The sequence below is a fragment of the Theropithecus gelada genome, chromosome 16, assembly GCF_003255815.1.
Source record: "Theropithecus gelada isolate Dixy chromosome 16, Tgel_1.0, whole genome shotgun sequence".
Classification (NCBI taxonomy): domain Eukaryota; kingdom Metazoa; phylum Chordata; class Mammalia; order Primates; family Cercopithecidae; genus Theropithecus; species Theropithecus gelada.
In genome coordinates, this window is record NC_037684.1 from 75,483,404 (window position 1) to 75,497,492 (window position 14,089).

The 14,089-nt window shown below is 52.1% G+C and overlaps 1 protein-coding gene and 1 non-coding gene across 6 annotated transcripts in view; one reads left to right on the forward strand and one right to left on the reverse strand.

Annotated features, from left to right (window-relative positions):
- Positions 1-431: 431 nt before the first annotated feature.
- PEMT (phosphatidylethanolamine N-methyltransferase) overlaps positions 432-14,089 on the forward strand; it is an 85,921-nt gene continuing 72,263 nt past the window's right edge. For 3 of the 5 annotated variants that reach the window (XM_025363523.1, XM_025363524.1, XM_025363522.1), the window contains exon 1: positions 432-612. In XM_025363523.1, the coding sequence (XP_025219308.1) occupies positions 517-612 (96 nt within the window). In that variant the 5' untranslated portion in view covers positions 432-516. Of the gene's footprint in view, positions 613-9,553; positions 9,718-14,089 lie in introns of those variants that run through there. The other 2 variants (XM_025363526.1, XM_025363525.1) reach the window with 2 other exon arrangements.
- Positions 13,233-13,339, reverse strand: LOC112610539. The gene has a single exon (XR_003116418.1). It is a non-coding gene; the product is annotated as a U6 spliceosomal RNA (small nuclear RNA).

The window sequence follows — 14,089 nt, forward strand, 5'->3', positions numbered from 1 at the left end:
TCCGCACCGCCCCCAGAGTAAAGTGAATCTCATAAGGGGGCGAGGGGCCCTGGGAGTGTGTTACCCAGGCCAAGTCCAACTCCGCAGGGGGCTGGGCGGGAAACTACTTATAGCTACGACCCGCGGCCCCCGGCCTCTAGCCCCATCGCCGCCAGCCAAGAGCAGGGACGCCAGGTCAGTTGGAGGGTCCGGTGCAGCAGCCGGCGACCAAAGGCACCGATCGGGAGGCCGGATCCAAGGGGATTCTGCCACGTGGCTGCCTCGGAACCGGCAGGTTCTGCCGCGAAAGACACTGGGACTTGTAGTTCTCATCTCCTCTAGACGCCGTCGCGAGCTCTCAGATAAAGCGGCGCTTCGCGGTGACGGGGAACTACATTTCCCAGAAGGCCGGGATATGTTGGGGTCACCAGGAAAGCGCCCCGGCTGGCGGCACTTACTCGGCGCTATAGGGCCGGTTCCGGGGGCGCGTGCCTGCAGGGGGGGGGCCTGCGTGGTTCCTCCTGAGGCGGCCCCCGGATGAAGAGATCTGGGGACCCGGGAGCCAAGCCTACGAGTAGCTCGGTGGCGGGCCCTGATTGCTGCGGAGGCCTCGGCAATATTGATTTTAGGCAGGTACTGACGGCACCGGACCGCCGCGGAAACGGGGAGAGGGATCTGGAAGGCCCGAGGGGCGTGAAAGCGTGCGGCGAGGGGGCGGGACCGCCAGTTCCCAGGCAATGGAGGCGTGGCGTGGCAGGGGCGGGGCGCTGCGTGCGGGGGCGCTGCGTGCGGGAGCGCTGGCTGTTGTCTCTGTGTGTGCGTGTGCGCGCGCGTGTAAACCTCAGATTGCGTGTGTCAGAGAGGGGGGCGTTCCTAAGCTCGTCTGGTTGTGTGCCCGTGTGTGGCCCTGAGATTGTGTGAGTCTCAGAGGTTGTGCGTGTTAGTCTTTGGACTTGTGTCTGCCTCACTGAAATTATGTGGTGCTCTGAGAGTGTGCGGGAGAGTGAGTGTAGGTGTGTATGACCGAGGCTGTGTGTGACTGAGTGACTGAGGGTGGGCGAGGGTGAAGGAGACCCATTATATGTTTGGGAGTGTGTTGTGTGGCCCCTGCTCCCGTCCATCCCCCAGGGTCAGGAGGCCAGCTTTTGCCCAGAGGCAGGAGGGTGGTGGGGATCCTGCATCTCTCCCAGCCGGCCCTGAGCAGGCTGCAGACCACCGTCCAACCCATTCGGGGCCGGGATGGGTGCGACCGGCCCCAGAAGCTGGGGACCTGGCCTGCCTGCTGAGGCTGCCCTCTCCAGAGTCCTAGGCCGGAGAGTGCCTGTCCTGGCATCTCCCCAGACTCCCAATTCCAATGGATTCCAGTTTCCAACCTCTCCTGCACTCTCCCTTCAATCAAAGCCTCCTCTTAGATACTCCATTTACCTTTTTCATCACCCACTCTTCATGAAGCCTGTAAGGCACATCTCTTCTCCAAGCAGCTTCTAATCCAGTTCCTTCACTCCCTTCATTCCTTACTCACATGTGCATTTATTCACTCACTGATCCAGCCAGTATGATTCAGGGCCTGCTGAGGGCCTCCTGTCACTCAGAAGGTTAAGGGCACTTCTCTCACTGAGCTTTCATTCTAGGGAGGGAGACTGTAGGCCTGGAAAGCCAGAGAGTCCTCTGAAGGAACTAGCACCAGTTAGTGTTTTGAAGAGTGAATAGCTGATGGGGAGGTGGGATTGAAATCCCAAGAGAGCCTGTTGCCCTATCTGCGAGGGAGGGACCTGGGATCTGAGAGCCAAAGGGTCAGTCAGTGGGGCAAGATGCCCCAGTGGAGGGAGGCAGGTGCGAAGCCCTCCAGGAGGCGCAGGAGCAGATGGGCCGCTGGCCCTGAGGGACCGCAGGACCCGTTGGCCAGATCGGTGCTCAGCAGAGGAGAGGAAGAAGACTATTACTTTAGTAAACTGTTCATTGAATTACAACATGCAGTCAGATGAGTGATGGGTTCTACCCCTACAGCTCCTGCATTTTCACCAGGTAAACCTATATCTGATAATCCTCAGATCAAGATGGGAGGTCATGATCACCCCCAGGGGCTGCCCTCAGAAGCCACCGCGTAGAAGGGTGGGTGAGGGAGCCGTGTAGAAGGGGGGCAGAATGCAAGAGGGCAGTGTCCTGTTGCAGACCTAGCTAGGGGCCGCCCCAGGGCCTGCCAGTGGGTAGGGGAGACTAACTGGGTGTGTGAGGGATGGGCTTTTCTGCTCTTTTCCTTTCTCCCTGGGGCTGTGTAGCTGGAGAGAGCTGGGGCTGGGGTTCGGGTCAGGGTGACCCTCGTTGACTAACATTCTGTTTTTCTTCTGCTGTCCTTGTTGGTGCAGTTAAGCTTCCTGTTGCCAAGGGATTTTTCTTAAAAAAAGAAGGAAAGAAAGAAATACACAACATACAACATTACGTATTTGCTTATGTGGTAGCTCTCCTCCCTCCTCAATCGAAATCTCTGGTTTTAAAATATGTCAGTCCCTGGCCTGAGAGAACTGCAGGGTTTTTCTTCACCCCGTGGGTGTCTGAGCTGCAGGATCTCAGGTGCTAACCCTGTGCTGTCCAGTAGAAACATCATGTGCCACATGCATAATTTGAACCTTTCTAGTAGCCACGTTAAATTAGTAAGAAGAAATGGAAAATAGCCAAGAAATAGAAAAAATGATTTTAACAATGTTTTCTTGTTACCAAAATATATATCAAAATTATTTCATCCCGTGGTACTCCAAGCTTGTGGCACCGCCTGTGACCGGTGGCTGCCATGTCATAACAAACAGTGCTGCTCTGGGTACCATGCCCTCCACCAGCTCTTTTCTGGGCCTGCTTCAGCAGGTACAGAATCTTGCATTTGTTTTTAATTAAAAAAAAAAAAAAAAATCAGCCGTTGGGGCCGGGCATGGTGGCTCACACCTATAATCCCAGCACTTTGGGAGGCCGAGGCGGGCGGATCACCTGAGGTCGGGAGTTTGAGACCAGCCTGACCAACATGGAGAAATCCCGTCTCTACTAAAAATACAAAAACTTAGCCGGGCATGGTGGCGCACGCCTGTAATCCCAGCTCCTCAGGAGGCCGAGGCAGGAGAATCACTTGAACCCGGTAGGTGGAGGTTGCGGTGAGCCGAGATCACGCCATTGCGCTCCAGCCAGGCCAACAAGAGCAAAACTCTGTCTCAAAACAAAAACAAACAAACCAAAAAATCAGCCATTGGACTGAGGAGTTAGGGTGAGGAGTGTGCCCGCTGCAGCCTCATTGACTGAGGCCCTTTTGCTCCTTGTTGCCCTCCCTGCCAGGGGAGTCTGGAGCCTTGCTCCTCAGCTGGGCAGCTGCCTGAAGGCAGTGGGGTGGCCGGTGGACGAGAGCAGGATCTGCGTCTTGCTGTCCACAGGCAGGGGCACCTCCAGGATTCAAAAGATGGCTCTAGTAGGGCCTAGGGGTGCGGGCACTGAGGCTGGCAGAGCACACTAAGGTCCTCAGAGCAAGGGCACATGCCCAGGTCTCAGGTCCCCTTTCCGTAGAGAATCACCTGCTTACCAGAGCGGGTGAGTGATGATGTCTCCAGCTTGGTGTTGGTGTCAAGAAGAATGGGGACAGTAAGGGGGTTATGGTGAAGACCAGAATGAGATGAGGGAAGTGTCGAGTGCAGCCCACCTGAGGGTGGTCTTCAAGAAGGCAAAGCCCTTGTATTCAGAAGGCTGAGAGACCTGGGGCTGGGGACACAGGTCACTGTGTGTAATATGGGCACCTGAGCAAGGCGCTGGAGGCAAAACCCTGCTGCCTTTCAGAGAAAGATGTTTACCTCTACACAAAATGGTTTCTAAAACTTTTTTGATTGTATTACTTTAGTTGAAATAAACATTAGGCCGTTATAGTAGATGAGTTAATCTGTAGTGTTTTCAAGGCCATACATTTTGTCTTCAGTAATTTTGGCATCAGCCAAGACAGAGCAGGGTTGAGGCTTTCCATGGCAGCTCATCAAAACCTTGGGCAAATGACAGAAACGCTAGGAGCTTGTTTCCCCTGCCTCTGTTGAGGTGATACTGTTTTTCCTCATTGAGCTGTAAATATTAATTACATTGATGTTTGGAATGTTGAACCAGCTCTGGATTCCTGGGGTGATCCCTGGCTGGTCCTGATGTGTTATCATTATCCTTTGTATATATCGCTGGATTTGATTTGCTCTCATTTTGGGGGGGATTTTCTTTCTTTGCCTGGTTTTATTTGATTATTTATTTTAAGACAGAGTCTCGCTCTGTCGCTCAGGCGTGTGTTCAGGAGTGCAGTGGCGTGATATCAGCTAACTGCAACCTCTGCCTCCCGAGTTCAAGCAATTTCCCCACCTCAGCCTCCGGAGTAGCTGGGATTATAGGTGCACCCACCACCATGCTCGGTTTCTTTTTTTTTTTGTATTTTTAGTAGCAACAGGGTTTCACCATGTTGGCCAGGCTGGTCTCGAACTCCTGACCTTAAGTGATCCACCCACCTTGGCCTCTCAAAATGCTGGGATTACAGGCGGTGAGCCACCGCACCGGCCTGTTTTTAGTGTCAGGGTAATACAGTGAGTTGGGAAGTGTTGCCTCCCTCTTTCATATTCTGGAAGAGATTGTGTGGAATTGGAATTATTTTTTTCCTTAAATGTTTGGTAGAATTCATCCAGGGAAACCATCTGGGCTCAAGGTTTTCTTTTTTTAGGTTTTTAAGCCATGAATTCAATTCCTTTAAAAGATAAAGGATTATTTCTTGAATGAATTTTGGCAGTTGTGTCTTGCAAGAATCAGTTCATTTCATCTAAGTTACTTAATTTGTGTTATTCATAGTATTCCCTTATTATCACTTTAATGTTTGTGAGGTCAGTAGAGAAGTCCCCTCTTTTATTTCTGATATTAATGTTTTGTGTCTTTTCTCTTTTTTTCTTGGTCAGCCTGGCTGGAGGTTTCTCAATTTTATCAGGAAAAAAATTTTCCCCAAAGAACCAACTTTGGGTGTGATTTTTGTTTTCTCTATTGTCTTCCTGTTTTCAATTTGATTGATTTTTGCTTATCTTTAATTTTTTTGTCCTGCCTCCTTTGGGTTTAACTTATTCCTCTTTCTCCAGTTTCCCTCCCTCCGTCCCTCCCTCCCTCCCTTCCTTCCTTCCTTCCTTGTCAGAGTCTCCCTCTGCTTCCCAGGCTGGAGTGCCGTGGTGCAATCTCGGCTCACTGTTCAACCTCCATCTCCTGGGTTCAAGCGATTCTCCTGCCTCAGCCTCCCGGGTAGCTGGGATTACAGGCACCCTCCACCACGCCTGGTTAATTTTTGTATATTTGGTAGAGACGGGGTTTCACCATGTTGGCCGGGCTGGTCTTGAACTCCTGACCTCAAGTAATCTGCCTGCTTCGGCCTCACAAAGTGCTGGGATTACAGGTGTGAGCCACCACGCCCAGCCACTCTTTCTCTAATTTCTTAAGGGCAAAGCTTATATTCCTGACCTGGGACTTTTCTTCCTTCCTAATAGAAGCCCTGCCTTAGCCGCATCCCACAGGGTCTCATGTGTTCTATTCTCATTTTCATTCAGTTCAAAATGTTTCTAGATTTCCCAAGACTTCCCGTTTGGCCCTCGCGTGCATTGTTTCCATGATCACTTTCTGTGACTGATTTCGAGTTTAATTCTGTGGTGGTTTGGGAGCATACTGTGTATGCTTTCTATTCATTTAAATTTAAGGTTTGTTTGATGGCCCCGAGTGTGATCTGCCTTGGTGGCACCAAGGAGACTGCAGGCTTTTCCCAAGGCTGTCGTGTGCTGTGGTCAGGTCCAGCCACTGGATGGCGCTGCTCAGGTCAGCTGTGTCCTCACCGATTTCCACCTGCGTCTTTCTCTCTCTCTCTCTCTCTCTCTCTCTCTTTCTCTTTCTCTCTCTCTCTGTCTCTTTCTTTCTTTTCCTCATTAGACTTTTTTAATGGGTCTCAAAATTCTGTGACAAATTTTTGGTCGTTTCCATTCAAAAGTACTGATTTTAAAAACTAAAAAGTCGGCTGGGCACGGTGACTCTTGCCTGTAATCCCAGCACTTTGGGAGGCCGAGACGGGTGGATCACGAGGTCGGGAGATCCAGACCATCCTGGCTAACATGGTGAAACCCCATCTCTACTAAAAATACAAAACATTAGCCGGCCTGGTGGCCGGTGCCTGTAGTCCCAGCTACTCCGAAGGCTGAGGCAGGAGAATGGCGTGAACCCGGGAGGCGGAGCTTGCAGTAAGCCAAGATTGTGCCACTGCACTCCAGCCTGGGCGACAAAGCGAGAGACTCCAGACTCCGTCTCAAAAAACAAAACAAAACAAAAAAACTAGTAAGTTAAAACTGCCACAGGCAAAAAAGAAAACCAAAGTGGTCTACAAAACATTCTCCTTTCCTTCTGAAGGTTTTACGATGCATTGTTATCATTAACCAATCTTTTACTACTAAATTTAAATGGCCAATTGAAACAAACAGTTCTGAGACCTTCTTCCACCACTGATTAAGACTGGGGTGCAAGTATTAGGGATAATATTCATTTAGCTTTCTGAGCTTTCTGGGCAGACTTGGTGACCTTGCCAGCTCCAGCAGCCTTCTTGTCCACTGCTTTGATTCTGTCAGTCACTGAGAGGACTGTGGAGGGTCCTAACAAGAACTGTGGATTTGTCTTTTCCACCCTTTAGTTCTGTCCGCTTTTGCTTCATACCTCACCTCACTTCTTTTTGTTGTTGTTTTTGTTTTTGAGATGGAGTCTCACCCTGTCGCCCAGGCTGGAGTGCAGTGGTGTGACCTCGGCTCACTGCAACCTCTGCCTCCCGGGTTCGTGTGATTCTCCTGCTTCAGCCTCCAGAGTAGCTGGGATTACAGGTGCCCGCCACCACATCTGGCTAATTTTTGTATGTTTGGTGGAGATGGGGTTTCACCATGTTGGCCAGGCTGGTCCTGAACTCCTGACCTCAGGTGATCCACCCACCTTGGCCTCCCAAAGTGCTGGGATTCCAGGCGTGAGCCACCACACCCGGCCGCTCACCTCAGTTCTTAATCTGAAGAGTGGGCACGCCTCGCAGCGTTGTCACCAGCACTCAATGACACAGTTGTCACAGCCAGCGTCTGTCTAGCCGTGGTCCCCGCCAGGCGCTGCACTGAGTGCTGTCCTTTCACTTTCTCGTTTAATCCTCCTGGTGTCCCATGGCACCTCTACCATTCCCACCTCACAGGCTAGGAAGCGGCACTCAGTAAGGGGAGATGGCTGCCCGCCGTGGCATGGGTGTCCCTGTCTCATCAGCAGTCTGTTCTGCCTCCTGCATGTCCCTTGCCAGAGCTTGGCAGCTGGTTCACTTCAGAGTGAAGGTTGGCTGGCTCATGGTTACTATTGTCTTCAAAATACAATGTGTATTAACACAGAGACACAGTAGCACCTAGCAGGTTCTGTCCTGGGCCGTGAAGGTGAAAGTAAAGAAAAGGGGGATGACCAGGCTTGGTGTCTCACACTTGCAGTTTCAGTACTTTGGGAGGAGGCCGAGGCAGGAGAATCACTTGCCCCAGGAGTTCCAGACCAAACTGGGCAATGTGGTAAGACTCCGTGTCTACAAAATTAAAAAAATTAGCCAGGTGTGGTGGCGTGCACCTGTAGTCCCAGCTACTCAGGAGGCTGAGGCAGTAGGATTACTTGAGCCCAGGTGTTTGAGGCTGCAGTGAGCTATGATCGGGCCCCTGCACTTCAGCCTGGGAGACAGAGTGAGACCCTGTCTCCTAATAATAAAATAATAATAATAATAATAATAATAATAATAATGAAAGAAAAAAGAAAATGGGGGTGAAGCCCACAACCAGCAGAGGAGTGAGAAGAGGCAGCCCAGCGTGGAGGAGAGCAGGGCCTTGAGAAGCACAGTCTTACTCGCGAGCCCCACGCCCACCCAGGCTGGAGCTTGTGAGCCGTCAGTGCCTTTTGAGTTTGGCGCCGGTCACACTTGTTAAATGAAGAATGAATGACATTTCACCCTCTTGAAAGGAGTTATGGATCCGGGGACCTGGAGCAGCTGCCATCCATTTCATTTTACTGTGGGATCTAGAGACCACAGTCGCACTGTGACGTTCTAACTTCCGCCCCTCCCGCCATGAGATGGTCTTTGCTGCCCAGGGCTTGCCTGACCTCAGATTCCATCATCGGGGTCAGTGTTCCCTCTCTGGCTATTCCTTTAGGATTTGTGTCTTCCCAGGAGGGTCCCTCCAGAGAGTGAGAGGTGAGAGGGACCTGTATTAGTTGACTTTAAGCAGACAGAGTAGAGGGGCCTCCAGCCTCGGCCCTGAGTGCGCCCTGTACTTTTACATCCGGTCTCGCTTCTGTGCAGAAGGTAACCTCAGGTGGCCTGTCTCATCACCCGCATTCCACTCAAGAGAAACCTGGGCTTAGATTGGTCATGGAGGCTTGCCATGGTCCCTCGCGGCGGGTGGTGAAGCTCCCAGCTCAGACAGTGGCTGCCAAAGGCCAGAGTCCTCTGAGCCAGGTGGCCTCCTATGTGGAAAAACAGGGTCAGGGGGCTGGCTTAAAGTGAAATGGCTTCCCCTTTCCTACCAGAGAATAAACTTTTCCTTTTTTTTTTTTTGAAATGAAGTTTCGCTCTTGTTGCCCAGGCTAGAGTGCAGTGGTGCGATCTCGGTTCACTGCAACCTCTGCTTCCTGGGTTCAAGCGATTCTCCTGCTTCAGCCTCCCTAGTAGCTGGGATTATAGGCGCCTGCCACCGTGTCTGGCTATTTTTGTATTTTTAGTAGAGATGGAGTTTCACCTTGTTGGCCAGGCTGGTCTCGAACTCCTGACCTTCAGGTGATCTGCCTGCTTCGGCCTCCCAAAGTGCTGGAATTACAGGCATGAGCCACCAGGCACAGCCAGATAATAAACTTCTCTGTCTCTCTCTCTCTTTTTTTTTTTTTTTGAGATGCAGTCTTGCTCTGTTGTCCAGGCTGGAGTGCAGTGGCACTATCTTGGCTCACTGCAACCTCTGCCTCCTGGGTTCAAGTGATTCTTCTGCCTCAGCCTCCCCAGTAGCTGGAACTACAGTTGCGTGTGCTAATTTTTGTATTTTTAGTAGAAACGGGGTTTCACCATATTGACCAGGCTGGTCTTGGACTCCTGGCCTTGTGATCCACCTGCCTCGGCCTCCCAAAGTGCTGGTATTACAGGCGTGAGCCATTGGGCCCGGGCCAGAGAATAAACTTCTTAGAGGAAAAAGGCTCTGGCACACTCATCCTTATGTCTTTGTGCCAGGCACAGGGCTCTAACCCAAAGTTGCCCCAAATAAACATTACCTGAGTCAGCTTATGGTGCCAGGGCATGAGGGCAGCTCTGGGGGCAGTGGGGGCTGCAGCGCTGCAGGCAGATTCTGCAGGGGTGATGGATCCTAGAAGGACCCCATCCCCTCTCCTACAGCCCCCACCTATTCCCCTGCCCTTTGTTGTGTGTGGTGTGTGGCCTGGGATCGATGTGACTTTGCCTGTCCGGGCCTGCTGTTTGCCCATGTGTCACAATGTGATATGTTGACCCAGTGCAGATCATTCCCTGACCACAGAGCGCTGCTCCTGAGAACGCTGCAGCCCTCAATGGAGTGAATGGTCGTAAGCCTCTTCCTCACCCACGCTTTGGGGTGTTAACAGCCGAGGCCATTCGTCGGTGACCCGTGGGACCCGAGCTATTCCTGCAGCTCAGCGGACCTCCTGGCCGTGGTGGGTAGCTCCTCTCCTTTAGTCAGATTTCGAGGCCTCTGCAACCTGGAGCCTTGGAGGGGGTTCCATTGGAATTACTGGGTAGCAGAAAGCCGGGACCTCCACTGTATGAAGGAAGTTGAGGCTGGGAGTGGATGGGAGACCTTCCTTTGGTGACAGGTGTGCAGGGGAGGCACACCTGTCATCAAGGGAGTCTCTGACACCTGCAGGCAGAGCCTGGATGTGGGACCCAGGACTCTCCTACTCTGCTCACGTCTGACCTGGATATGGTTCTTTTTTGCCAACCCAGTTTCAGGAGGGAGGTCCACCCTCCTGAGGGGGGTTTTGGAAATGACAGCTATCAGAAAGGGACCTTCATGTCTCTGAGTGGGGATCCGGGAGCTGGGAGGGGCTTCCCTCTGCTGCCTAGAATTCCACTCTGAACCATTAGTCATTCTTTCCAGCAAAGCAGGCGCTTCTCCGGGCAACACAAATCCTCCTCAAGGTGACTGAAGTGACCGGATGCACACCGCCACCCTCCTGAGACAGGCTGACCTGAGGCCACTGGGATCTGGCTACGGGAGGGAGAGGGGGGAGGGGGTGGACATGTTCCAGCTTTGACCAGTTCAGCCCTAATTGGGAGACTCAGGTGGATGTCAGCTGCTGCTGGGTTCCCTCAGTGTTAGTTGCTTAATCGTTCAGTGCCTCAGTTTCCCTCCTTCATCTTGGCTCCCACAAAAGGTGAAAAACGCATATTTCTTGCTCACTTTCCCAGTCTCCTTGGGTTTCAAGACCCAGAAGCACTCACTTTTACCCCTGTCCTTTTTTCATGGGGCTTTCTGTCCGGTAGGGCTGGCCTTGCTCAGGCTGGCTCTGCTCCTCACTGTCTGGGGTCTGGAGGCTTTGCTCTTTTATCTGCCGAGTAGGCTAACAACAGGGCTTTACTTTTAGGGTGGTTGAGAGGATGGCCAGAGACAGGTGTGCGCTCGCTCACTGCCAGGTCCTGTGTTTTCTTAGACCCCCTAGAGTGAGGACCTCCTTAGTGGAGCTCAGCATTTGGTGACTAACATTGAGTTGAATTCCTTATGAGAGGCAGCATTTCACCCAGGGCCCAGCGGGGAAGCAGTAGGGAGATCATTTACACTCAGGAAGATGCACCTCTCTTAGGTGTAGAGTTGAAGAGGTGCCAGTGATATGGAAAGTGTTTTTCCTGGCCCTGGAAAATGCCCTGTGTCCCTTCCTGGCCCCAGGCTCAGTGTGCCTAGGCCTTTCCTGCTTTCCCCTTTTCCCTAGCCGAGCGAGGCTCTGCTCTGTGACTCACACTCTGCCCTTTCTCCTCTTTGGCATGGCTAACAGCGTGCTGGTCCATAGGTAAGGGTCCATGGGGAGGGCTCTGGGGGAAGTCCAAAGCCAGGAGTCCACTGAGGTCCTTTGCTGTGCCCTGGGGAGCAACCGGCAAAGCCAGGGTTGGGGGAGGGCGTGTATTAGGTGGTTGTGTAAGAGGCGGAATAACAGATGGGCCATGGGAGCATTGGTAATGGGAATGAGACAAGGGAGGGGTGGGGCGAGGCCAGGTTTTGGCTGGGGGCTGAATGGGGAATGGGGAGCGGGTGGGATGGGTGAAAACTGGCCGCTGGCACACTCATAGGGTCTGCCGTGCACATGCAGGGAGATAACTCACCCTCGGTGCACTTCATAAGTGCCAGGCATGACCAAAGCCAGGACTCTACCCTGAGCCAGCTTTCCACCCTCCCCGACCAGGCTGTCAAGGGACAGGGCCTTGGAATCGGATGTGTTTTTTGTTTTCTTTTGAGACAGAGTCTTGTTCTGTCACCCAGGCTGGAGTGCAGTGGTATGATCTTGGCTCAACTGCAACATCTGCCTCCTGGGTTCAAGCCATTCTTCTGCCTCAGCCTCCTGAGTAGCTGGGACTACAGGCGTGCGCCACCATGCCTGGCTAATTTTTGTGTTTTTAGTAGAGACGAAGTTTCACCACATTGGCCAGGCTGGTCTCAAACTCCTGACCTTGTGATCTGCCTGCCTGGCCTCCCAAAGTGCTGCGATGGACTAGAGGTGCTTAATAGATGTTATCATCAAACTGAAGATAAGGCCAGGCCTCAGGTTAAGTCCCAGGTTCTAGAAGCTTTGGGACTGCGCCAGAGACCTTCCCTCCCCTCCCTACCCCTCCCTTCAGGGCAGGGCAGCCTGCTCTGAGCCTCGTCCAGTTGTCCTTCATGAGTGGCCAGTGCCTGCTCTGGGGAGTATGGGGCTTGGCTCACAGCCCCAGGCGTTTGGAGGCACCTGCTGGAGTGCCAGGCCTTGTTGGCTGCAGGTGCTGGGCAGGCACTGCGTGGTGCCCAGAGGCTGTGGCCACAGCTAGGCAAGTGGTGCTTCCCTGGTTCCTTCTTCCCGCCATTTGTGGAGTGGCTTTTCTTAGTCATTCGCTTATTGATGCCCATGCCTGCTGCCGTGGCCACTCACCCACTCAGCTGTTCTCTCCAGATTCCAGTAGCAGTGCACCTTTGGTCCCATGTTGGCTGCATTCATCCCTCAGGAGGGGTCTGCATTGGAGCATTTTGTTTGTGTGTTTGTTTTGAGACGAAGTGTTGCTCTGTCACCAAGTGGAGTGCAGTGGCGCATCTTGGCTCACTGCAACCTCCAGCTCAGTGCAACCCCTACCTCCCGGGTTCAAGTGATTCTTCTGCCTCAGCCTCCCGAGTAGCTGGGATTACAGGTGTGCACCACCACGCCTGGCTAATTTTTTAATTTTTAGTAGAGAGGGGGTTTCACTATGTTGGCCAGGCTGGTCTTGAACTCCTGACCTCAGGTGATCCACCCACCTCGGCCTCTCAAAGTTCTGGGATTATAGGTGTGAGCCATTGCGCCTGGCCTAGAGCATTTAATATCTGCTTAGCTCTGCCCTTGGCCCTATAGTGAGATGAATGTTTGCACCTCAGGGATGCAGGGTGATCAGGTGGAGAGGCTACACATGGGAAGGATGGCAGGCCATAGCGGAAGATGGCTTTGTACCGATAGACGTCTGAGGGACATTCCATGGTCACACCCTGCAAGTGGCCTGGTAGCAGGTAGAGTTACGTCAGGAGACTGTCATTTGGTTAAGCAAGGATTGGAGTGGAGGCTGTGCTTGCCCCCCAGGGCTGGCTGACCCTGGGCAGAAGCACCATCTCCTCCCCACCCCTTCCCCAAAATATGGGAGATCAAAGTGCTCTTTGAAGGAATTTACTGTATTTCCAAATGCAATAGAACAAAACACACCATTATGGGAAAGATCACAGCTGTGATGGACTTTATACTTTTTTAAAAAAATTTTTGTTTTTAATTTTTTTAAAAGATTTTTATTATTATACTTTAAGTTCTGGCGTACGTGTGCAGAACGTGGAGGTTTGTTACATAGGTATACACGTGCCATGGTGGTTTGCTGCACCCATCAACCCATCATCTACATTAGGTATTTCTCCTAATGCTATCCCTCCCCTAGCCCCCCACCCCCCAACAGACCCTGGTGTGATGTTCCCCTCCTTGTGGAATGCTTCACGAATTTGTGTGTCATCCTTGTGCAGGGGCCGTGCTAATCTTCTCTGTATCTTTCCGATTTTAGTATATGTGCTGCCGAAGCAAGCACAACTTTACACTTATTTTATAATTTAGTATTTAAAAAAAATTTTGAGTTGCATGTGGAGAGACACCATAATATTTTTCAGTGCATTTTAGAAACAGTTTTTTATTTTAACTAATTAATTAATTTATTTATTTATTTTGAGACCGGGTCTTGCTCTGTCGCCCAGGCTGGAGTGCAGTGGCACCATCTCGGCCCACTGCAAGCTCCACCTCACGAGTTCATGCCATTCTCCTGCCTCAGCCTCCGGAGTAGCTGGGGCCGCAGGCGCCCGCCACCACGCCCGGGTAATTTTTTGTATTTTTAGTAGAGACGGGGTTTCACTGTGTTAGCCAGGATGGTCACGGTCTCCTGACCTCGTGATCCACCCGCCTCGGCCTCCCAAAGTGCTGGGATTACAGGCGTGAGCCACCGGGCCCGGCCTATTTATTTTTTAATTAATTAATTAATTTTTTTTGAGACAGCGTTGCCCAGGCTGGAGTGCAAGTGGCCCGATCACAGCTCACTGCAGCCTCAAACCCCTGGGCTCAAGCGATCCTCTTGCCTTGGCCTCCCAAGTAATTGGAAGTACACCCAGCTAGTTTTTACATTTTTGTAGAGACAGGGTCTCACTGTGTTGCCTAGACTGGTCTCAAACTCCTGGCCTCAAGTGTTCTCCCACCTTGGCCTCCCAAAGTGAGCCCAGGAGTTCAAGGTTGCAGTGAGCTATGAACGCACCACTGCACTCCAGCCTGGGCAACAGAGGGAGACTCTGTC